Here is a 25,358-nt window from a genome sequence, read left to right as displayed (position 1 = left end):
TCTTCAGCTTCTGATAAAATAAAATAGAATTTATTAGGCGATAGTGCTGCTAAAGCTGAAATAAGATATGATCTTCTATAAATATGAAAAAATTCCTTTACGTTGTATTTACAGGCATCTGTATGCAGTGATTTTGTGAATCACTTCAGCCCCTCTCGCAGTCTGCAACATGAATTATTACATGCAAGAACGCAGCTTGATATTTTACACGCTGTTTTCCTCACACAATGTCCCAGTTGGTTTCACAATGTGCACTATTATATGTCCTTGTATTAATAGTCAGGCTGTGATGGTAAACAGCCAACAGGCCAGAAATCTTTTGCCGTGTGACCAGCAGCTTTTTACCAGTTCAGCAGCTGTTATCAAGTTTGTTTTTTTTTGAAGCCACATTTAAAACACAGACCATCAAGTTTAGCAGACGTTTGGCTTGTTTTCTGATGTTCCACACTGTTTTGCATATGTTACAGAAGCAGCATTAAGTGTCATTAATCCTGCAGAAGTTGATGACTGTTCACATATTCAACACCAGGGATTTTATTCTAAAGTAGACATTTACAGATTTTACTTTTCCTGATGATGTAATATTTTCTAAAAATCAACATAATGCAATGTTTTTGCATGACAGAGTCAAAGTGAGACTAATTTTAATTGCTTTGCAGGTAATTAACTGAATTCTGCCCTGTAGACTAATGAAATCTTTGACCTACTGGAGGGTACGTGACAGTAAAAGGCAGATATAACAAAATGCATTAGGCTCTATGTGCAACAAATATTTAATGAAAATCAATTAAATAGATGTTATTAAAAGCCAACATTAAATGGTGCTAGAATAAAAGCGGGGACATTATCATCAGTCCTTCAAACATGGCCTGCAGCTCTGAACTTTTCTCAACACCGCCCAACAGTGGTGACCATCACACGGTGTTTAACTCTCCAGTTCCCAAAATACGACAGATTATGAAACTGTGAGGACAGAGCAGTAAATATTTACAGCTAGTGAGAGGAGATGTGTGTTACGCCCCCTGTCGGTGCAGCTCCTTTGCCTTGAACCATGTGGAGTATCTCCAGAGGTGGAGACATGTTTGAAGCTAAATGTGAAACAGGATGATTGCGGAAAATATCGTGACCTTATTCTCCTCAAACTTCCTCAAGTGAAAGTGTGAAAATGACAGTCTATTAAATGTTTGGTCAGTTTTTAACCAAAGCAGAAAAATTTGTTTCTATTTTGGTTTCACAGTTAATTTTCAGAATTTTCTTGTTTCAGTTTAGTTTACAGCTTCTGTTTGTCAGGCGCACAACAGTTTCTATTCTCGAGAAACATTCGTATCAAAGCCTCTTCAGGTTAAGTTGTCTTGATAAATTATATCAATGGCTTTCACAAAGACGAGACATATTTTCTGTATCTATATATTTCCTGTATAAGTATAAGAAACATGGACCAAAGTTATGGACTTATGAACAAAGTCCCACGCTAATCCATAGAGCAATAAAGTAGATATGTGCTAATATATTAATTAGAATAATGTGCAGCAATTTTGGCAAAGAGTAAACCTAAAACATATTTATGTTCATTAATTGTTTGGTCGGATTCCAGAAATCTGAGGATAGGTCATCACCCACTGACAGCTGGTAACCGTGAATCTGATAAGTGGTTAGGAAAAAAGATGGATGGGTTTGAATGTTTTTCATGACAAGCTCAATGAAAAACCTTCATTGACTCCATGAGACGTCAGCTGAATTACGTCAGGTCTGACTTCTTCTTGGTCTGTCTGGAAAATATTTGTTCGTTTCGTAATATTTACAAAGGTTGAGTGAGTGGATTTCAAAATGTTCGAACATGGCCCAGAAGAGCAGACCATGTGATGATTTTATCCGAGTTACTAGTCAGCCAGTGGTTCCCTCTTCATGAAATCAACAGGTCACATAATTCTGCATGTCAGGAGGAAGCATTAGCCAGCACGCAGTATCATTTTATTACATCAGTCAACAAGGTGACAGCTGGATCCTCCTCATTGTGACAGAAAATATCCAATTTTTTCAAGAATTTGAATGTTGTATAAATGGCGCGCGCACACACACACACACACACACACACACACACGACTGATTCTGAATTTCATCACAGATGACAGAGTTAACAATTGAAATACACAACAGAGCGACTTAAAGTTTTCTGAGGTGACACAAATTAGAAACGCGGCGCATGATCGGCATAATGTGAACAATATTCTCATAAAATATCATTTTGACTGGCAGCTAAATTCAAGTTTTGCCCATGAAGTGGACTCGACTACAGAACAGCGCTGAACTAAAACGAATGTACTGAAACATTCGGCAGACAAGAAGCGAGACAGAAAGACAAAGAAAGAAAAAGGTGGAACATCACATGCTTTTGTTGAGTCCACTTCAGTGTGTTTGAGAAACAAGACAAACATTTCCTCCTGAAATCACTTCCGTAACCTCGTAAACATTGGCACTTTCTCTGTTGGCACTAACTGGAAGACAAACTTGTTTCTCTGAGGAACCAGAACAAAGTTGAGACCTGTTCCTGTCACTGGCTTTTCAGTAGCAAATACACAATGAAAGCACATGCATCAAAATGTCAAATGTAAACAAAATTAAAACAAAAAGTCTTGATCTTTCTTTAGTACTCATTATTATATCTGCTCTAGGCTTTTGAAAAAAATAACAATGCTCAACTTTGATCTTCTGTGTGATGACACGACTAGACAAAAGGTTTTTCTGTTACTTCTACTGAACGTGTGCATGAATCCAGGTGATGGTGACATCTGTAGAGGTGCTACAGACAGGAAAACTGAGGAGGAGTGAAGCTGTTACAAAGGGTCAGGCCACCACATTAATGGAGCTACAGAACAAAAACAAGCATCGTGTCATCGAGTCTTCTTCTCTAATTAAACCCAGAGATCTTTTCCGGGAGGAAGACTGGAACTTTATGCTACTTTCATAAAACGTGGCTGGAAATATAACTACAAATCTAGTTTTCTGGATAGTTCCCATTTACCTGACTTGGCACTCAATAATACAGACATGTATGCCTCCATCACAATCGCTTATTAGTCCAATTTGAAATAGCTGAAAAGTACAGATGCTTGGGTAATTTAAAATGTCATGTTGACACAGTTTGTCTTGTACCTGTTCTGCTCATTCAAAATTCACACTGGCCATTGATGCAGCCGCCCAGCTCATACTCCGTCTGAAAGCTGTATTAGAGCCTCTCCTGATTGGTTTGAACACAGGTAGGCGGGGCTTTAGTGCTCACAGCCACACCTGTGTGACTGAAATGATATGTAGGAAAAAAGTAGAAAAAAAAGTGTGTTTGGAGTAGTCTGACGTCAGAGCTTTAGGCTCAATATTTGAACCCATGTTTAACACGAGCATCCATCAATGTAAGAGTATATACATGACAGGAAACAAGGAGAAGCCTTAAAGGCCCCTTGCATGAAGTAAAGCTGTGTCTTCATGAGTTATAAATGGCTTGAAACTTAACCAATAACCCCAGATGTTTTTCCCCTTTCAGCCTGACATATTCTATGAATATGCTTACAGTATACAGCATATAGTATATGAAGAATGCCATTTTTTCAGAACTGGGATTTTCCTACTTAATAAAAAAATCTATTTCAAATTTAAACTGTAGTGTAGTGCAATATTATTTTGTTTGACTGTTAGATCAGCAACACTGGAGGCAATAACTTTTTGCCCCAATTACACTCTTCCATATCTGCACGACAAAAAACGAGAGACTGCAAATGAAAGCTAAACAACCGGCATGTCAGAGTTCCAAAATCATGAATAACAGGGCCGCCAATGTGTGTAAAACGTTGTCTTATATACCCCAAAAGGTTGATTCTGTTCATCTGGACGTAGCGATTTCAGTGGGAGAAACGTTTCGTCACTCATCAAAGTGACTTCTTCTGCCTTAAATATTTATTTTTATTATTTAAGTTCACCCCATGTGAGTTTTATCTCCTTTATATTTATTCTACCCTTGAGACAAAAAGCAGTGGTACTTCAGATCTATTTCTGTTTATGGAGGAAAAAATTAGAGTGCCTTTAAGGTGGCGGCGTGTACCTTGTAACGGGTCACAATGCTCCAAAGAATCTCAGTAGATAAGGTGGAGACTTAATGGGTGGTAGTGGTGATAGTGAACAAGGTGATGAACACGTGATATAAAAAAAACCACTCCCCCAGTATACATCAGCAGGTGGTGGAGGAGACACCAGCTCTCCTCACTGTCTCAGGCTTAAATAACCAGGAAGTGTGCAAAGAGTCAGCAGGTCGATGAGTGCTTGACTTGCAGTTTAACATGCTGTGAATCCGGAGCCTCGGGAAACATGTTAAAGCCTGGAGTCCTTCATTGTGAATGCTGACAGCCAAACCAGAGCTGAGGTCCACAGAGTTACTCCATGATGTTCCTGTTGTAGTCATAGGACAGCCGTCGCTTAGCAGCGGCATGTTGAGCATGCTGATTGGCTGAGGGGAGGCCAGGGGAGAGGCGGCAGTTTGCTGTCGAGGAAGCAGGTCTGCTTTCCTGCAAAGATGAAAACTAAAATCAGCAACACAGCTGACTACAGCGTAGTTTATCAACTAGCCAGAGAGAAGGTTACAACAAATATGAACAAATGATAAAATCAAATCCATAATTATAGAATTATTGACTTGTCGTAGGCTCAAAGCCCACAGTGCCATTAGCTCTGATTAGGATGACACAGCAGATGTGAGCGTGGTTTCCCTGCGGATCTTACAATGAAGACCAATTATCAGAACTGTGAGGTGTGAGCCCAGACGAGGAGGGGGAGCACTGACAACCTTGTAGAAAAAACACCTCACACTCCCCTCTCTCTTTCAGGACGCCTGATCTGTAAATAAACTGAGATTTCTAATGTGAGAGTTGAACTGGACTCTGCCTCCTTATAACAAAACTTCCATTTGGATCTGCAAACGCACACATAAACACACAAATCTGGAAAACATCAACATCACCGGATCGTACCCAGAATTCTGCTGGTGGAAGTGTCCTCAGCTATGCTGCCACCTGCTACTTTTCCCTTTGTTATCTTGAATCTATTGTTTGAGTCTGTCCTTTTTCCTTGTCAGATTGTCCCTCATGGCCGTGCATCTCCTTGTTCTGTGTCTCCTTGAAGTTTGCTAGTATTTGAATTCTTTGCTCTTGCTTTAGGTTTTGTATTAATATGAATATTCAGTTTTAAAACTGTTTTTTTTTACGTTCATTCCTGTTTCCAGTTGTTCTGAGTTTGCGTCCACAACCTGCTTGTCACATAGCCATCATATAACACACGATATGTGAGCAAGGGAAGTTATCTGAAAAATATGGAAAAAGACATTCCTGTGCCAAACAGAGCCATCTATCAGGAAAATCTAGGTAACGCTAACAAGGGAGCCGAAGAGACAGCAAACATCCCCTCTGACAGAAACGTGGCCTACTTCAAAAGAGCACTCGATCTGAACCAGAGGCAGCGAGACTGCTGAAGGTACTGCGTTAGGTCCAGATGCTGCAAAAGTGCCTGCAATCAAAAGACATACTGACAACATTTCAGACTATTTTCTGCAGAAATAAACAAAATAAAAGTTCACCTTCAAATTTTGGCTTGCACTAAACACCCGACAGCTGAAACACCACCCTACTTCATCCTGTCCTCCACTGTTGTCGCCTGCGTAAACAATATCACTTTGACCTTCAGTGAACATTTGATTTGTGCATGCTTTATCATTGCTGCACAGCCAGTACGACACATGTAAACATCTATTGTCTGATAAACTGTAGGCCCCCATGTCAGCGCTGCACGTTTGCACATCTGGATATAACCCAGATTTCAAATATACTACCTCAAGTCCCGTCTCTTTTCAGCCGAGGGCATCTTTAACCTTAAACAGCAACACTTTGCTTCTCCTTTTTTTGGTCATTCCTTCCAATTACCTTAAATCTCCACACCTCTTTTGTTTGTTTTCTCAATGTGTCTAACAATATTCCTCTATTATAGCCCATCCCGGTGGTAATTTCTTGTAGCTTGTATCAATAACCTTGGCTATTTTGTTAATCTGCAGAGGTTTTAGCTTTTGTAGTTCCTAGCTTAGCATAATTTTATCGTACCAGTCTCAATTTGATTTTTTTTTAAATCAGTTACCTTTCTTTAAAAATTCAAAACATCATAAACGTTATCACATAGAACTATTCTCAGTCTTCTATCTTTATGTCTGAATTGTTAATTAGAAAGGTTACTGAAGACTTTATAATTTAATAATTGCTCGATTAGAAAATAACACCCCAGTCAAATGATAATGAAAACCAAAAAGTGGTATTTTCACACCACATTCAGTAGCAAAGTAACTAAACAGCAATAACTTATATTTGAATTTATGTAGAGTGAAAGATGCAGCATTGTGGAAAAATTAACGACGAAGACTATAATTGAGTAAAATAAGACCTTTGTGATGAGATGATTTATCTGCTGCTGCAAATTGGCCCTCTGCTGTAACCCAGTTTAAAATATAACGAAGCAGGGACAAGTGAAAAAAGAAGCATAGATAAAATGATCATTAAATTCACATTTCATGCACTGTGATAATGTTGATTGCTGCTTCTGGCCTGTAGCAAGCAGTCACACAGTGGACGGGTAAACCCCACACTTGCATATTTTGAAGGTGCCTTGTAGCTTTCTGATGTGACTCGGTTCAGCAGCGCGCCCGGGGCTGTTCGTGTACTGAGCGTTCTGCATAAAACAGCAGTCGCATCATTTGAATGAGGCTGCAGGTTTCAAGGCTATCGGTCAAACAGCACTATCAGTTCGTGTTACATGTTAAGGCTGTGTTGACGAATTCAATTTAACAACCGCGAAGCTTCACAAATTGAAAGTGAACACTAAGTGCTCTGTGCTAATTCCCCTGCAGCAAATTATGAGTAAAGAGACGGAACATTTGCTGTAAAATTTGATTTCTTAAGTGTTTTCTATCAGATTGTGAACACTGAAACATGTCCGCAGCGAGCGATTAAGACGCACTCGTCTCCAAAGCTGCTGGGCTCGCATTTCCATGTGCATGGTGTCGGTCTTTACTCACAGTGTGCGGCTGCTCCAGGTGTAAAGTCTTCAGCAGCAGGTTACGAGACACGCCGTTGGCTCTCTTATATCTCTGGCCGATCATTTTGTTCAAGTCATGGAAACTGTCCAACAGCCTAAAGGTTCAAAGACACAGACACACGATTTCATGCACAAGAAGAACATTTGTTTTAAATGATTGCTTTTCAAAGATTCAAGATCAAGATTCTGTATAGGAGTCAAAAGCTCAGGGGTCACAAGCCTGGATAAAGAGGAGGGTATGTGGTGTAAAACTTCTACACAATCCAATATGGATGCAATCTGCTGTGGCGAACCTTTGGGATAGAAGTACGTTTCTTTCTCTGTCCTATGTGACAGTGTGGTCAGCATGGTCATCTTTGTTTGTGACCACAGAAGGTGGTTTTACGACCACTAGAATAGTTCCCAGGTTTTTTCAAGGGTAGCTGCACAGGCAGAGAGCACCCTCACCAACCCAGTCATTTTGTTCTGTAAGCATATCTGAAATTCAAGGGTTGCTCCTATTAGGCTGTCCAGGGGTACAAATTCTAACAGTTCCTTGAAATGTAGTTGCACTTCACACAGTCACCACTAGGTGGCCACATTTTCTTTCAACTTGTCAACGTATAGTGTTTTATCTCGTAAAACCACCGACACCATAAAAGAACATCAAATTATGCATTTTGTATTCATTCCTGTTTGACTCGAGTAAAATGACACAAATGATTTAGAGAAATTCAGTGTTGGAGGGACAAGGAGGTAATTTTGTGAATAATTCCATTAAAAAAGGACTTGTATGTATAATGATATTTTTTTTTTAAATGAACCCCATACAGATTGTTTAAAATGAAAGTTTCCCTGAATGATAGTTTTTGGTAATTGTTACAAGTATTTTCTTTAAAAACAAGTATGAATATTTAAGAAAAAGAGTCAACATTATGTAAGGAAAACACAGTATTTCTGTTAAAATGGTGAATTTATGGAATAGTTTTATGAAGAAGAAAAAGTTCAATATTTATGAGAAAGATCTAAAAAGATCTTGTTGTTCTCTTTTATCAAATCAATTTGGAGTTTGGTGAAGGATGACAATCTGTCAAAATACAATCATAAAAATTTGCAGGAGTAAAACTGAGTCTGATGATTTTGGGGGTCTGATCCATTCAGTACAGAGTACTTATGCAACAATATAGAAATCAAAACAGAATTTATGACTGGTTTCATTAGCCCTGAATCACAGCCTACTTTATCATCCTTCTAGACACTAGTGGGAAACATCCCATCTAATCTCTTCTGCTTATCCTTGTGGGAAATGGTGGGAAACACACGTTACTAAATTAAACTTGTGCTGTCTTTGGTGAAAGCTGAAACTAATGATTGAAACCAGGAAAGTGTTTACTGATGGCATGGATAAAGAGAGCTGAAGAATGTACATTGAAGGTACTTGTGCACCGACTTCACTCAGGTTCTTAGGTTTATTCCCATCCATCTTTTATCTAGAGTCATCGCTACACATGATGGCCTTCGTCAGCACGGTTCACCTACCCCTGGTCGTGGCTTGCTCCGCCTCTGAGGAGCTGGCTCAGTGTGGGAACAGTACTGAGGTCACAGGAGTCACTTGAGGATGAACCAGTAAATGAGGGGAAGGCTTCAGCAAAGACAGCCGCCTGCAGTAAATACAGAGAGAGCTCATCAAATACAGCTTGAGAGCTCAGCACACCGCAAGAAAACAGTCAAAACACAAGCATCAAAAACACATTTGCAGCATTTAGGAAAAAAATATGCATTTATGGTTCATTACATGAAAAGTTAATACTTTATTTTCATAAAGGTCTCCTTGTGGCACCACAGGCACATGAACCAACTTATTTAAAAACAGCCAGTCTCCTCTCACTCTGCTTCACTGCAGTTTTGGGCAGGGCTCATTTTTCATCTGCATCTTTGCACTGTGCTTAATGTCCACTGGGAGACTCTCCTCGCAGTGCTGACTTCTTATTTTTAAATTTTATTTTTAAGGAGAAAAAAAAAAAGAAGCTGGGGTAATGTGAGTTATAACGCTGGAGAAAATACTGATTAATTTTTACTCATAAAACTTAGTCACTCCTCCTGCAGGGTTACATCAGGGTGAGCCGTGTTTCCATGGTAATGGCACAGCCAACTGAGAAAAAGGGGGAAATTTTAGGTACAGACATATACACTTTCAACTGGATAAAAATTAGTGACCCACACAGATAACACTAAAATCACCCCATCTCTCACCAAAAAACAAATCCTGCATGAACAGAGATTTGGACGTGAAACTAAACTCCTTCTCTAAGTTATAGCCAAGATACAATACACACACGAAGGTTTTTGTACATTTCACCCAGGGCCAGCTATATCTACCAGACACTAAGAATAGCAGATGGAGCAAATAATGCATAGATTTAAACTTGAATAATTCTTTTCTACTGCATGATCCACAGGGGACTGAGTAACTACACAAATAACTCCCTGAATCCACCGAGCATCCCTGATCGATGGTACAGGAAGTGCAAACAGAGGTTAGAGTCACAGAGACAAACCACGCAAGACAGAAATTCAATGCTGTGACACAAATGAACCAATCCTGAGGAGTTTGTGGACTCAGTGAAGTGGATGTAATGGCCACTTTAGCTCTTACTGAACAAACAGAACCGTTTTTATAGCAGTTACTGAAGGACAACTGTACCAGGTTCTGATTGGCTGAGAGTCTGTCTCTCCTCTCCTCCACAGCACTGGCTGGCCACCACTGCTCCACAACGTCTCCACCTTCATCTGATGAATCCTGAGGGAAGGCTGTCCAGGTGTCGCCTGACTGGTGGAACGAGCTGTCCGTCTTGCCTGGCGTCCAGAGGGTCGACTCACTGGTGATAACATGCTTCCCAAGTGCTGTTATCAAACACACACACAGGCACATGCACATTAAGTCTTAGTACATACAGGGAGTGCAGAATTATTAGGCAAATGAGTATTTTGTCCACATCATCCTCTTCGTGCATGTTGTCTTACTCCAAGCTGTATAGGCTCGAAAGCCTACTACCAATTAAGCATATTAGGTGATGCGCATCTCTGTAATGAGAAGGGGTGTGGTCTAATGACATCAACACCCTATATCAGGTGAGCATAATTATTAGGCAACTTCCTTTCCTTTGGCAAAATGGGTCAAAAGAAGGACTTGACAGGCTCAGAAAAGTCAAAAATAGTGAGATATCTTGCAGAGGGATGCAGCAGTCTCAAAATTGCAAAGCTTCTGCAGCGTGATCATCGAACAATCAAACGTTTCATTCAAAATAGTCAACAGTGTCTCAAGAAGCGTGTGGAAAAACCAAGGCGCAAAATAACTGCCCATGAACTGAGAAAAGTCAAGCGTGCAGCTGCCAAGATGCCACTTGCCACCAGTTTGGCCATATTTCAGAGCTGCAACATCACTGGAGTGCCCAAAAGCACAAGGTGTGCAATACTCAGAGACATGGCCAAGGTAAGAAAGGCTGAAAGACGACCACCACTGAACAAGACACACAAGCTGAAACGTCAAGACTGGGCCAAGAAATATCTCAAGACTGGTTTTTCTAAGGTTTTATGGACTGATGAAATGAGAGTGAGTCTTGATGGGCCAGATGGATGGGCCCGTGGCTGGATTGGTAAAGGGCAGAGAGCTCCAGTCCGACTCAGACGCCAGCAAGGTGGAGGTGGAGTACTGGTTTGGGCTGGTATCATCAAAGATGAGCTTGTGGGGCCTTTTCGGGTTGAGGATGGAGTCAAGCTCAACTCCCAGTCCTACTGCCAGTTTCTGGAAGACACCTTCTTCAAGCAGTGGTACAGGAAGAAGTCTGCATCCTTCAAGAAAAACATGATTTTCATGCAGGACAATGCTCCATCACACGCGTCCAAGTACTCCACAGCGTGGCTGGCAAGAAAGGGTATAAAAGAAGAAAAACTAATGACATGGCCTCCTTGTTCACCTGATCTGAACCCCATTGAGAACCTGTGGTCCATCATCAAATGTGAGATTTACAAGGAGGGAAAACAGTACACCTCTCTGAACAGTGTCTGGGAGGCTGTGGTTGCTGCTGCACGCAATGTTGATGGTGAACAGATCAAAACACTGACAGAATCCATGGATGGCAGGCTTTTGAGTGTCCTTGCAAAGAAAGGTGGCTATATTGGTCGCTGATTTGTTTTTGTTTTGTTTTTGAATGTCAGAAATGTATATTTGTGAATGTGGAGATGTTATATTGGTTTCACTGGTAAAAATAAATAATTGAAATGGGTATATATTTGTTTTTTGTTGAGTTGCCTAATAATTATGCACAGTAATAGTCACCTGCACACACAGATATCCCCCTAAAGTAGCTAAAACTAAAAACAAACTAAAAACTACTTCCAAAAACATTCAGCTTTGATATTAATGAGTTTTTTGGGTTCATTGAGAACATGGTTGTTGTTCAATAATAACATTATTCCTCAAAAATACAACTTGCCTAATAATTCTGCACTCCCTGTAGTATGTGCTTTCGATGCTCTTAAAGGACAATAATGGGCATTAACCCTGTATTATAATACAGCAACAGCAGCATTGGTGCTAAAGGTGACAATAATTACTAGGACGGCTTCCAAACGGGGCCAGTTTATCCAAATGAATGAAGAATCCCAATAACTGTTTTGTACAAATGTCCACAATCGTTTTTAAATGCTGGAAAATTAAATTAAATTCTACAGACCCTACAACACATCCAACTAATAATTTAAGAAATCTCTGTCTGATCTTTGCATATCTTCACTAACTGTTTATTCAGTCTACTTAAACCTTGACAAGTTTCTAAGATGCTTTAGATGGTTTCAATTCATGGAGTCTTACTGTTGCAGACTAAGCCGTTCCTGTCGTCCTCACGTGCTCTGTGCAGATGGATGCAGCTAACCTATAAAATAGACCTGATGCTTTTTAAAGGGAGGTACAGTATTTTTCATGCGACACCTGGAACAGACTTTAGTCTTCTGTGACCAAGAACTGGAAAAGCAGTTCAGAAGATGGATGGACAGACAATATGTGCATCCAAAATACTGTTGACCAGTCCTGTCCTGTCCAGTGCTGCCCCTCCCTTCCACTGGAGGGTTCTTCCTGTTAAAAGGGAGTTTTTCCTTCCCACTGTTTCCCAGTTCTTGTTAATAGGAGGTCGTCTGATTGATGGGGAGTTCCTTTTTCCACCGAATGTAACATCCAAAGCAAACTTTGTTTTTCTTGCATGTGATGCATTTAGGGGACACCTGTAAATCTTGGTTACAGAGGCACCATGCTAATATTTTAAATTATTATTAGATGTGCCAGAATTAAAACCCACAGTTTTAGTAGCTCTTCAGCTTTCTATTTGTCAGCAGCACAGCAAGACAACTTGCATTTATTATTCTGTTAATCACCTTGTCGTATCATTGTGTTGTCTATGGCTGTGACTGCTTCCTGCTGTTGCTTAAAAAGTTGCCTGCTGTACCAGACTCTGCGGGACTCTTTGAGTTTGTATGTTGGACTTTAATCTCACCGCGACATCTCACTGCGTGGAAACATTTCAGCGAATATTTGTATCTCTCTTCGATCCCTGCTGCTTTGACACATCTACACGTCGCTCTCCATTGCTCGGTGTATTTATCCGACGATGTATCTATCAGACACTTGTCTGTGAGACTGTTTCCTTTTCACCCGTTGCCCAATAACCTGAGGCTAACAGGAGAGCTCACTGGCCTGTTTGCTTCCTCCCCCTCTCTTAGCTCGACTCTGAATGATTAATACCGTGTAGTGAGACGGGGAGATCAGTTAGGAATCCAGGTCAGGACAAACTACAGTCTTATTTCCACTGTGCTGGTAAGTGATGCCTACCAAGGCAAGAAAGAACTCTGCATATTTATCACAAGATTAAAAGTACTACTGGTCAACAACTTATTTACGTCATCTAAGTTACAGCATGTGTTTTAGCTGTATGATTATCAGGCTGTCTTACTTTAACTCTTTACCCCCATTTCAGGCCTGTTTACAGAACAAATTGACTAAGTTTGCATCACATGTTAGTGAGGGTGGTCGCTGCCTTTGCGGGTACCCTTCAAACGGCATCTTTATTGATATACACTGAGGGATCAAATGTATCATTATGGAGGAATGAGTTAAAACAATCTGTTCCGGAACACACTTCCAATCAAATGTTTTTCCATGTTTTTTCTGCCTCTCACTACTTTTATTTCAAGCTATTTTTTTCAACCTTGTTGTTATATTCAGTGTAGATTTATAATATGTATTTTCCCAGATTTCACACAGGCACAGCCAGACCTCTGTTTGCAAATGCTATGAAAGGTGTTTGTTACACTCATTCTTGTCTGTTGAAGTTTCTGTCTCCATCTTAGTACTGTAGCTATTTATTAAAAGACTTTTGGGTCATGGTGAACTACTTCACTTTATCCACTGTGTGAAACAAGTAGATTTATCTCCTCCTCCTTTTAAGCCAGCATTTTCCTGATTGGCTGGCCCTCATTGAGATGCTTAAACAGAATGTGGGTGGGGCTTCAGTGCCTGAGATTGCCTTATTAGGGATGCCCATCATAAGTGACATCATACAGAGCCACAGATAGAAAAAAACAACTTCAGCCATGTTTAATATGAACATTTGCTACTGTAACTCACATGTTTATTGAAAGCCCATTTTAATTACTAATAATTAAAACCAAAATAAACTAAAAGGCCAGATAAGTGTGAAAATATGCATAAGTAATGTGGGTGAAGCAAGCCTTTAGGTTTTATAGCTGGTCCTTTAATTTTTGCCCTTTTACATACATCAGTCCCTCTGATGATAAATGTTAAGACTGATAAGCCATCAGCAACATGTTAAAATAAACAGAAATACTTTTCAGTAGAACAGACTGAGACATAATTATGCACCAACCTCAGCACAGCCTCATTTAGCCCCCCTGTGGAAACTGGGCTTAACATGATTTAGGTGATTAGCTAAACGGAGCAGAATGAGGGATCATTACGACTGATTAACACCGGCTGTGAGAGAAAAACAATGAGGCGCAAGGAGTAAAAGATCTGACATACCTGCGCGTGTCTGCTTCAAGAGTGTAGCAGATAAGAGCCATCATACTGTCAGACTACTAATTAAATTCATTTATTTATGATTCAGGTACTAGCACTGCTTTATTTTGTTCATCATACAGTTCTTTAAAAAATCCAATAAAAATATTTTCTTCTCAATTACCTTCTTGCACTGAATGATGGTGTCCAATATTTTTTAATTCCGCGTACCCAGGAAGCTTTGAGATGGGTTTGTTAGCAGGATTAGTCGAAAAGAATCAGGTAGATTTGTAGGAAAAGTTGTACCAAAGATAAGGAAGGGCCCAACTGCTTTTTGGAGTTGATCTCAGTCCAGTGTTTTTATTTTATTTTTTTGAATGGATCTTTTGAGGGCGACAATATTAAAAACCTGCAAAATATCTTGATGTTCTCTATAAAACACTAACTTAGATCCAGATAATTAGATCTCAGTTCTTGAGGAGGGAGTTAACAAACAGTAAAAATTAAGTCTGCAGTATTTAAATAGTACATAGTAATGCAGTTTAAGTAAGGACTTCCAGCTGCTTTATCCCCGCAAACACATCTTCATAAAATAGAAACTATAACAGCAGCAGGATTTTGGAAAGATAAAAGTAAATACCCACTTGTGCATAACTACTTGTGCGCTTGTTGAAAACAGATTGTGTACACTTGCATTCCTCAAAGTGTACAAAAGGTTAAAAATGCACTAATTCTCTGAGGGAGTCGTTGCCATTCACTCTTTGTTTCCCCAACACAACACAAAGAGTGTTAAAGAGTCTAAATCTGCACATTTCTGACTTTTTTCTGAAAATCTCTGAAGCCTTTCTGTGTCAGCCTTGTTGTCCAGGACCAACAGATCCAAGCCTACAGCACACAGAAAGGCAAATTTACCAAAGATCCCAAAGGAGTGAAAGAGATACTAAAATGAGAGGAAAGCCTGGCTCGTAAACACAGAAAGGGACAGAGAATGAACAACCACGAGACTCACCAACACTCTCTCTGCTCCCACAAGGCACTGAGGCAGACATGGTGAACTCCTCGCTCCAGGCTGGCTCTCCCTCCGCCTGCATGAACACTCCAAACTCATCTTCCTCCTCCTCCTTCCTCCCTTCGTCAGTGGCCACGGTGGAGCCACTCTCCACCTCACCCTGCTCCTCCAGCTCTCTTCTCTTCCCTTCTTGGCCTCCTTCTCTGTCTCCTGCTGTTGCACTGACTGCCTCCTCCTCCCTCTCCTGACAGGGCAGGCCGGTTGCCATGGATCCCAGGGTGGGCAGGGAAGGGGCAGGATTAGCCTGGGAGAGCGCAGGGGAGGTGGGGAGATTGGTGCAGGCAGTGTTAGTGATGTTAGTCTCTCCACTTGGTTCAACAGGGGCATTGCTTGTTTGTGCACAGGTGTATCCATCCTCCTCCTCCCACTTCCTGTGTTCATCTTCAACCTCCTGTAACCTCCAGTCTTCCTCTGAAGCACGGTTTATCTCTGTCCCTTCATAACTATCTTTGAGTGTGACTTCTCCTTTACATTCATCCGACTTCCGAATTTCCCCAGCTCCGTCTCCATGTTCAGGATTGAGGCTCTCTTCTAAATTTCCTTCTTCTGACTCCAGCTCATCTTTCGTCCCACATTTGCTGCTCTTGTCAGCCACAATCCTCTCGCCTGACTCAGAGATGGAATGATCTCCATCTGTGAGGGGTGAAGGTAACACTTCCTCCTCATTTTTAAACACAGATTGAGGTTTATTATGCAATACCTCATTCACAGTGGTTTTCTCATTGGCCTGTTCTTCTACCTCAGAGTTTTCTTCCTCTTGCTCATACCCCTCAACGTGATTCTCCTGCTCAGCCTGAACCCAACAAGTTTCACGGTCAGCACTGCAGACGCTGCCCTCTATGGGTGCGGCTGACTTGTTAAAAGTGAGGGAGACTGCAGTGCTGCTGGAGGCAGGCGTAAAGACTGCACACCAGCTGGAGAATTCATCAAGAGCCTCGCTGATGTTCTCCTTTTCATCTTTAACATCTGCACACTCAGCCCTTTTCTCTGATTCTTCACCTGCTTCATCGAGATCAGAAAATCCGTTTACATTAGCCCCTTCTTCTTCTTCACGGGGACATTCACTTGGTTTTCTCTCAGTAACGCTGTTCTTATGTCTTAAATTATCAGTCAACCCAGAATGTCCATGGGTGACGATATTTCCTTCAGTGTATCTGTCCCCTTGTTCCTCTGAATAGCCAGCCTTGCTCTGAGAAGCTTGTGTCTTCTGCCCCTCGCTGCTCTCAGTTTCTCTTGTTTCTCCCACATCGCAGCTGTCGTGGGAGTCACTGTAAGAACGGGTAGATTCTAGGTCAGGGTTTAGTTCAGTCAAAACAGAGCTGGAAGACTCTAACTTGCCGAGGCCTCCCTTATCCTCCTCTTCATTCTTTTGCCTTTCCTTCCTCATTCCCGTCACCTCACTGTTCAGCCTGTTTGGGATGCCTCCCTCGTGTCCATCCTGGCTTTTCCTCCTCTGTGCTCTCCTTCCACACTGGACGCAGGATTTAGGAGAAACGCTGTGGCTGCATCTGGCTCGCCGGCTGTCCTGCTGTGGGGTGGGAAACTGTTTACAGTCCAGGCCTCCTTTGTCTTGCTCTTCCTGCCTTTCTTCCACAGCGATTTCACCAGCAGGAACTTCCCTGCTCCTCTGCTGCCTCTCTCTGCTCACGCCTGTTTTCTCCCGGCACGCTGCATTGCCAGACTTCCTCCATCTCCGCCCCGATCGCACCCTAACCCGGTTTGCTCCAGTCTGTGCCGGTGGAGTTGGCCCAGCTGGAGTGTCTCTGCGTCCTCCTCCTACTCCAGTCTTTCCTCTCAGCCATCCTCCGACCACACTGGATGCTGCACTGGTTGTCACTCCAGAGTTGGGCTTAGCTGCTGAATACAAACAGCTTCCTTTCTCAGTCCGGAGGAACAAACACTGAGTCTGAGTCTTCCCGCTGCCCTCTGAGGTCTTCAGAGTGGCAACTGTTACCAAAGCTCCGATTCCAGCCTGCCTACTGTCCACCCCGAGCGGAAGCCCATATCCCATGCGACTCCACTCGCCACTCAGGCAAACATCTGCAGGCCTGGGGCAGGACGCTGAACTTCCTCGACCTGCAGGAGGAGCTGTGGGTGCTTGTCCTCCCAGCAGATTAGCAGTCTTGTGGCGATTCCTGGAACACAGGGCCCAGGCTCGGAGACCCCGAATGAGCGGCAGATCGGCCAGTCCCAGCTCCAGTCGGCTGGGGAAGGGCAGAGAGGCTCTGGAGCATTTCTGGAGCATCTCCCGGCTAGAGCCTGACATGCTCAGGCACGGGTAGTTGTTGTTGTTATTCTGCTGGAGCATAGTGCTTGTTGTGGGCCTCATCTATGTTTTATTGGTTGGTTTTTGCTTATCCTTTATTAAAATGCAGCCTGTCGGCTCAAGTTCAATTCTCATTTGTGAGAGGGAGCGCTGCCACAATCAAGAATCTATTCTTGATTCACAGCCTGACAGCTCAAAGGTAAAAAGATCATCATTTATAAAAACATCACTGGGCACTATGAAACAGCTAAAACAAATTTCTCACTGATTAATTCTGACAGTGGTACTGAAGACGATGTTTCCTAACATGGCCGGAGGGAGATGAATCTCCTTGTAATCTCATATTTTAGCAGATTATTCTGACTGCATCTGAAGACAGAATCAGTTGTTTTTCTGACGGGCGACCTGCCACTGTTTGCATCTATAACTCCTCAACTTAGAAAGTCTCCTGATGAAGAAGAGAAACATGCAGGTGTGATGTCCAGCTGTCAGTGCTGATGAGAGCAAGGGAAATGAGAAGTTTGTTTTCTTCCAGGCTGACGCTCAGTGACGCTGTCTCCAGAGCTTCGCCGCCCTCCCCGTTCACTGTCCTCTCCTCACTGAGGACTGACTCAGCTGTCACAGAGCACCCTGCAGGGGAATGGGTAAAATAAATAAAACAAACATGGAAATTAAAGACTCATAGTGCAGACTTATTATAAGGTAGTGTGATATGATTAAAGAGCAAGGATCCCGCCAAGAGGAGGCCCAATCCAGCAAATAAATAAAAAGCTTAAATATTAAAATTATTTAATGCTGACTTCACTTTGGTTTGGCTCAATGGGTTGCAGCTGTAAGTCAGTGTGGGAGGTGTGAGTCTGTCAGAGGTCATGCATTTGAATCCAAAGTGACTTCTTTTCCCACTACTCCGACCCAAACAGGCTCTTTTATATATATGAAAATGGGAACTGACACCATTTGCATTGTGGTGAGAATTAGATTAGTTGTTGCATCAGCCACACACAATCATCCAGTAGACTAAAAACGAAACACAGGTGGCCATAAACCCATAAATCCACTTCTCCTGCCCACACAGCTTAAAGGATTTACCCGAAGAGCATCAATAACCCGCCACATAAGCGACGAAAATAGGTTTGAGCCACGTATGTCATACTTAGCCTACTCCTATCAGCACCACTGTGATGAAGATGAGCCACGTCAAACCACACAGTGTACCAGCACTACCTGTGTTCCCAGCCAGCATGTCCTGAGAGGGATGCCCACAGCCGAGTGCTCATTGTTTCTTACCTTTTTCGAAGCCCCGGGGTCTCAGGTCCAGGCTCTGGATTAAGTGTCCTTTACTTAATGCCCCTCTGCTTCCTTATTGTTTACAGACGAAGCCTATTCCCCCTCCTCTCGGGCTCTGGAGCATCCTAAAGTGGAATCAGCGCCGCCTCATCTTTCTACTCGGCCTGCACCACAAACGTTACAAATCGCTCGAACATCCATTCAGTCCTGTCCCATCGTTTAAATCAGAGCACAGCCTCTTTTTTTTCGCTCTCTCCTCCCGACTCGTTCAGCCATTGCGCATCATCTCATCCGCCGCGGCTCGGCATCGTGCGCCGCCGCATCTTACCGCAGTAGCCTCCGGTGTGCACAGCGAGCAGGATGACGAAGAGCTAATTTGACTTACAGCCCACTCACTGATAGGAGGCGTGATTCGTGCCACACAGAGCAGGGAGAGGTGAGGCGAGCGGAAGTGTATGGAGGGTTCGTGATGCCACACTTAGGGAGAAAGAACACACTGGTCTAAAATAGAACAAACAGAATCTATTTGTTTGCTACTGGGAGCTTCAGACCTAGATCTAGAATTTAACACAATATTTATCATATGTACGTTGATTTCTGACATTTTCAGAGGTGAATATAACATGTAATAAAAACACAGTGTCTGGAATTTTAACCATTCCCCATTAAAATAGTTTAAATGTGTTTATTCTGAAAAAACAACCAAACAAAATGGGACATTTTAGACGAAATGTGTTTTTTAAGTACAAGTGAAAGAATCCCAGTAGCAAAATTATTATTGACTGGTGAGTTAATTAATATAACTATTAGAAAAAGTAACAAATCACAGAAAAATATGGCTACTTTTGCTTTTTCTGGGCACACTCCCGGTTTCTCTGATGTATTCCTGAGATATGACAAGCAGCTTTCTCTGAAAATACTTAACAATAAAATTAGTTGATTTTTTTTCAGTGTGCAGCAGAAAAATATACACAAGAGAAACAGTTACGGAAAGTGAAAATGTCACCCACAGGTCACCTATGAAAGTATTTGTGTTCTCTCCATATTTCTATAAGCTTTTGAAATAAAGGAGTAAATATTCTGAAATTTTAGAGGTCATTTTTTATATTACTTGTTAGCTTAATTTGCCAAAATTACCAGTAGACTAGCCACAGGTGTCTGTGTTTACATAAGTCACTTGGTCTACAGTGCTACTGTTTATGTAATGGTTGAGTTTCATTGCATTAATAACTGTTTATTTTTCTACTCACTGTATTATCTACATTATCTATATTAGGACAGTGAGTTAGTCACCTATCAGGGAGCCAGTACCTGTGCTTGTTGTAGTAAAAGTGCAGACTAGATGCTACTTTCACCCATTGTTTATGATTTTACCATTTTTTTGTGTGTGACAGCATATTGGATATTAAGGTACAGTGTGGAGTATGTTTAAATTGTTATGACACCATCTAAGAGGCGCTGATTTTAGTTTCAGTGATTAAAATTCTAGTAATTTATGTTTCCATTGCTTAGCATTAGCATTTACCTTGCTAACCTCTTGCTAACGGAACTTGCAAGGATTCATCCAAATATGGTTAATTCCGGCTCCAAACAAATACAACAACAACAAAAACACCCTGGTATTAGCCAAAAGAAACTTTATTTTAAAAGGGATGAAATTATGAGATTTTAAAAATGCTGAAATTGTTCAGTGAACTGAAAACAGTAAGTTTGTAGCTGGTGATGCTGCACTTTCCCCTGTCTCTGCTTCATGGCATTGTTTACTCCTCATACAGCATTAGTGTAGCCTCACATACTCTCACCAGAGAGCCTACGTTTTCACAGCATCATCACAGCAGCAGATGAGTAGATTGGGAGACACACACAGACACACACACACATAGAAAGAAGACGTCATACATCCATGTGCACAATTTACTTTTTCCCTCCAAAGTCCTCCTCTCCAGACATTTTCAATAAGCCTCATTCGTGTGCTATGGATCTTTTTCATAACTCTAATATAAACAGGCCAGTAAAACCGAGCTTTGGTATCATATAGTCAAAATATTCAAAAAGAAATACATTAAAGATTATTAAGAGTCTTAATTATTTTTCTGGATTTAAATGGGCTTCCAGACCACTGCGTTTCTTATATTAGGAATTTAAAATGTACATGTTGTGCTTTGTTCATATGTTCTGTCATACTCTTAAATGGTGTATGCTTATATTAAATAAAGTGGTTTTCAAATAATGAGGCAAGTATACACACACCATAAATTGCTATAAACTGCTTTAAATAGCCTTTTCAGTCATTTTTTTTATACCCTTGGCTAGGGATGATGTCATAGAGGGAGGATCTCCCTAATATGGTCAATTAAGGCACAAAGTGCTACACACAAGCTCCACCTACCCGTTGCCCCTGTGAGGGGCATCGATTCAGGGGGCAGTTGGTTTATGAAAGTTGGGTGGCCTTAAAGTGAAGATCTAAAAACAGCTTGTTTCAGACATTTAATGAAGTGAGGATCTGCACCAAGGCCCAGCTTATGATGAAGAATAACTCTGAGATGAGAATTATGCAATATAAAAATATGGAGTAGGAAATAATGTTGTCTCTTTGAAAATTTCACTGAAATTTATTTAAAATTTGACTACAGGACAGAAGACTTTTTGTGTGAATATTACTTTATTTAAGTAACATCTTTACAAACATTCTTTCAATGCAGCTCTGACAAAACACTTGCCACTGAAACCCTTAGAATCAAAAAGAAATTCGAAGACCTTGTTAAACCAGAAAGTTAAAAATCTCTCTGCATGTACATCCTGCCTCAGTGCGCGTTACCTTCACATGTCACTATTCGTCTCAGCTTTTTTTAAAGTTCTAGTTCTCAGCTGCAAAAAAAGGCACTGTGCTAAACGTTGTTAATGAGACAACTCTTTTATGGATTCATGCATTTTACCACGCAGCTTCATTCCATCAGTCAGCCAAATAAAGGAAACATAAAAGTGTTTATTCTTAAATGTTTTACATCTACTTGAAAATAGAAAACCGTTCAAAAAGCCTGATTGGTGTATCCTTTAAGGTAGGACGTTTTAACAGAATACCAGAAAAATTACAAACATGTTTATAAATGGTAAGTTCTTTGTTTATAAATTAAACTTAAATATCAAAATTTAGAGACATAAAAACTGATATTCAAGAAGATTATTCCATTTTAAAACAGTTTATACATTAAATAGTAGATACATTGTTTAAATTGTACTGGGTAAAGGCACTTAAAGTTTCAATCTCTCCGACAGTAATTTTTGGTGTTTTTAGAAATATTTATAACTCTGTTTTCTGGCCTTTTTTTCTAACACGATTGCTTTGCAACAAGATCAAGACACGCCACCCCCACTAGTCTCACTCTAGCAGCCTTTTAGCAACTTGGATCAACAGAATAAACTTTACAGTTTCCTCTCTAAAATTTCTGAATTTCTGGTTTAAATCCCCAAATTTCCGTCCAGCTCACTGCTGATGTTTTGAAACGCAACAATACTTAACAGCCGAGCTTCAGAAATATCAGTGTATTTTAAAGCTACAGCCTCATTCACAAAAAATACAGTGGTGCCCTTTTTTTTGGCATTGTACAGTAAAAACATTAATAAAAAATATATTAGCAGCAGGTTGGGCTAAATATTTGAGAGCAACCTATAACCAGATAGTCACAGGTTTGATCCCCACAGCAGATAAAGAGTCCAGAGCGTCCTGCTTACTCACTGACCGTCTCTGGGAAAAAAAAAAAAAAGCACAGGCTAAATGTGCTAATATATAAAACTATGGCAAAAAAAAGCCCATAATCTCAGAAAGTTCACACTTTTTCTTCAAGATAAACAAAACATTGTTTCAGGTCAAAACAATATCATTTATGCTTTGGTAAATATGAAAATACATTTTGAACTGAAAAGGAAACAGCTTCAAAAAAGCAATTATATTGTTTTATTTACATAAATATTCCTCTGGCCTACGTTGTGATGGTTCATAATGAAATATTTTTAAATGATCATAGAACTGAATCATGAACCATGAAGTCGATGTGAGTAAAAGACTCTTTCCAGCGCATTTCAAACACAAAACAAAAATAAATAATGAAGCAGTCCGACATGTTTACATTCAGAGTGAAACCTTTAAAAACCAAACAAAATCGGATAAATAATTTGGACTAAACTAACAAACCGTAACAAAAAAAGTCGTCACATGTAAGATGAGAGAAGGAAATATATAGCAATCTTTAGCTATAATAATGACAATAATACTGCTTGATGTAATGTTATTGTAGTTCATCACATTCATACATCATCTATGAAAATATAATATAATTTTTTTTGTTAAGGCACAGATGAACCCCAAATTAATATACACGGTGTTCCTCTGGGCTATGTTACTATTTATCCATCTAAATTGATTTGGTTAGAGTTGCCCAGTTTTGGCGATATTAGCTGGAGAAATGATGCGTGGAGCCCACAAATAATCAGTTCAAAAAAGTTCAGTAGATAAACAGCACTACAGGTCAGAAGAAAAAACTAATGTATCACTAATTTGGGGATGAATTGTCCTTTTATTAGAGGTTTACTTTATATTAACACGGCAACCTCACAAAAAAACTAAACAACAATAACAAGAAAAGTAAAATACATTAAAGATACCATTCCAGCATCTTCAGTACTTTGACACCTGGTGAGCTGCTGTTGTTGTCTTTGTTGTTGCTGTGGTCGTTGAAGACTCGTCTGTTCGTGTTTCAGCCAGGTGGGTGATTCTGGTGGTCTTTGTCACCATGGTGACAGTTCCCTCCTCGGAGGAAGAGATTTGGTGCTCTTCGGTCATTTGCGAGGTGGTGAAGTCGAGCCCTGAGGTGTGGAGGCAGAAAGACCCCGAGACATCTGCCTCACCCCCTACCTCACCTTTCTGCTGGGCCTGAGGAGAACTCTCTGGAGTTATCTGGAGGAAGCCTGCGGTAGGTAGGCCAGGAAATAAGAGAAATGAAAGAAAAAGAGGAGGATAGGTGAAGAAATCAAGAGGGAAAAGAAACTTAGTCTTATGTAGAAGAGACAAAACAAGAGTATATAGATTAGTGATTTATTTACCAGGAACACAAAAAAATATACAAAAAACATCAAAGGTAGCAGCAAGAATAAAGTATAGATAGTGTAAAGTATATTCTAATAAATCCTGTGGTAATATAGTGAAAAAACCCAGTAAAATCCAGACATAACATATGAGAACCACATGCAAAATTGATTAAACATCATTTTTGAATGTGTAGACTTTTACAGTTTTTCATTTTCTCATTTATATGCTTTATTTTCTCATTTCTCATAATGCAACTAAACGGGCAAATTTAATAGACGGGGTAGATACAAATTTAGATTTTTCTAAATTTTCAATGTAGTGCTTTGATAAAAAAATCTCTATTTTCTTGTCCTTACTATATCTATTAAAATATATAAGAGCTCAGGCTATGCATTTTTCTTAAAGAAACATGAAACACTGGATGACTAGTCTTTTAGTGTGGCAATGCACAGTGATTCAAATGAATGCAGAAGAATTTAAAGCTGACTGGGTTGGGTTCAAAACCTGCACTAAAACTTTCTGGTAAAATGCTGCCATCTTGTGGTGAAGTTTTTAATTAAATATCTCAGAGGGTTTTTACAAAAAGCGGCTTTAATAATAACATTAACAGCAGTATTGACGTAATGCCAGCCCAATCCGGTTGTTCAGTGATGACGCGACGAATCCTACTTCCGGGTCTAAAGTAGTCTGCGTTTAATATGGCTTTTGTGTTGTTAACATGTTTAATGTTATGTATTTTCTTCTATTTGATCTCAAAAAGCTCCTAAAACAGTCAGTGATCACTGTTGACCTCCCTCGGCTTTTATTACCACTAATCATTTATTTAAGCTCAGCTTTTAAAACCTTAGGATGTAACTACAGCCCAGCCCATGCAGCAGTATATGAATGACTAACCTCGTATTGTGGATGGATTATCTCAGTTGTTCTCCTGGCTGAAGTTTGGTCCTTTTACAGCATCCTGCCATGTGATTACATTTGTTCCTGACCACCGAGAACACTCACGTTAACTTTTATTGAGTGGAAAAAAAGTTAGCTTGTTTATATTATGCTAACATAGCTGTGTCGCTAGCGGTCACGTAGCACATCATTATATACCAGCTAACCCAACTTCAGTAACCCTACAAACGTCACTGCTGTTTAGTTTTCTGTCTTCATTAATGCTGGAAGTGATAGCAGAGCTGTACGTTTTAATTTGTTTCCAAAACCCCGCAGTCAGGACATGCTATATTGTATTTAGATAGAAGCTAGCGAGCTAACTCCTGCTAACTTCTAACTCCGTTAGATGTCATAAATTCCGTTTTCATGGATGCCTGGATGTTAAACTCAATTGTTACACCTGGTAGAGCAGAACGCTGATCATTTTATTAAAGATGAAAGACTTTAGACAGTTTTTCAACTCTCAGTAATGCCATAGTGATCGTTTGATATATGGACCTGCAGCAGAGTTTAGGCCCAGACACGGCTAGTGACGTCAGACTGAACA

General features: G+C 40.5%; 2 protein-coding genes across 4 annotated transcripts in view; both read right to left on the bottom strand.

Annotated features, from left to right (window-relative positions):
• Positions 1-590: 590 nt before the first annotated feature.
• On the bottom strand, positions 591-19,182 carry LOC146694562 (uncharacterized). Its single transcript, XM_085430798.1, has 6 exons — positions 18,790-19,182; positions 15,177-18,132; positions 9,803-10,002; positions 8,638-8,759; positions 7,100-7,214; positions 591-4,553 (listed from the first exon to the last, which is right to left on the bottom strand). Exons 2-6 carry the CDS (start codon positions 17,563-17,565, stop codon positions 4,422-4,424), a joined length of 2,958 nt encoding a protein of 985 aa, XP_085286924.1. The 5' UTR covers positions 17,566-18,132; positions 18,790-19,182; the 3' UTR covers positions 591-4,421.
• A 1,227-nt stretch (positions 19,183-20,409) lies between these two features.
• prx (periaxin) overlaps positions 20,410-25,358 on the bottom strand; it is a 29,934-nt gene continuing 24,985 nt past the window's right edge. Inside the window, exons 6-7 of one of the 3 annotated variants that reach the window (XM_085430794.1) lie at positions 24,770-24,856; positions 23,692-23,754 (exon numbers count right to left, since the gene is read on the bottom strand). In XM_085430794.1, coding sequence (XP_085286920.1) covers positions 24,792-24,856 — 65 coding nt within the window. In that variant the 3' untranslated portion in view covers positions 23,692-23,754; positions 24,770-24,791. Of the gene's footprint in view, positions 23,840-24,769; positions 24,857-25,358 lie in introns of all 3 variants that reach the window. The other 2 variants (XM_085430797.1, XM_085430796.1) reach the window with 2 other exon arrangements.

The sequence above is a fragment of the Copadichromis virginalis genome, linkage group LG14 (assembly GCF_057382275.1).
Source record: "Copadichromis virginalis isolate Kocher_CV1m ecotype Utaka linkage group LG14, C_Virginalis_male_GT1.1, whole genome shotgun sequence".
Classification (NCBI taxonomy): Eukaryota; Metazoa; Chordata; class Actinopteri; order Cichliformes; family Cichlidae; genus Copadichromis; species Copadichromis virginalis.
The sequence above is the reverse complement of the archived record's forward strand: the minus strand, read 5'-3'. Positions and strand labels throughout refer to the sequence as shown.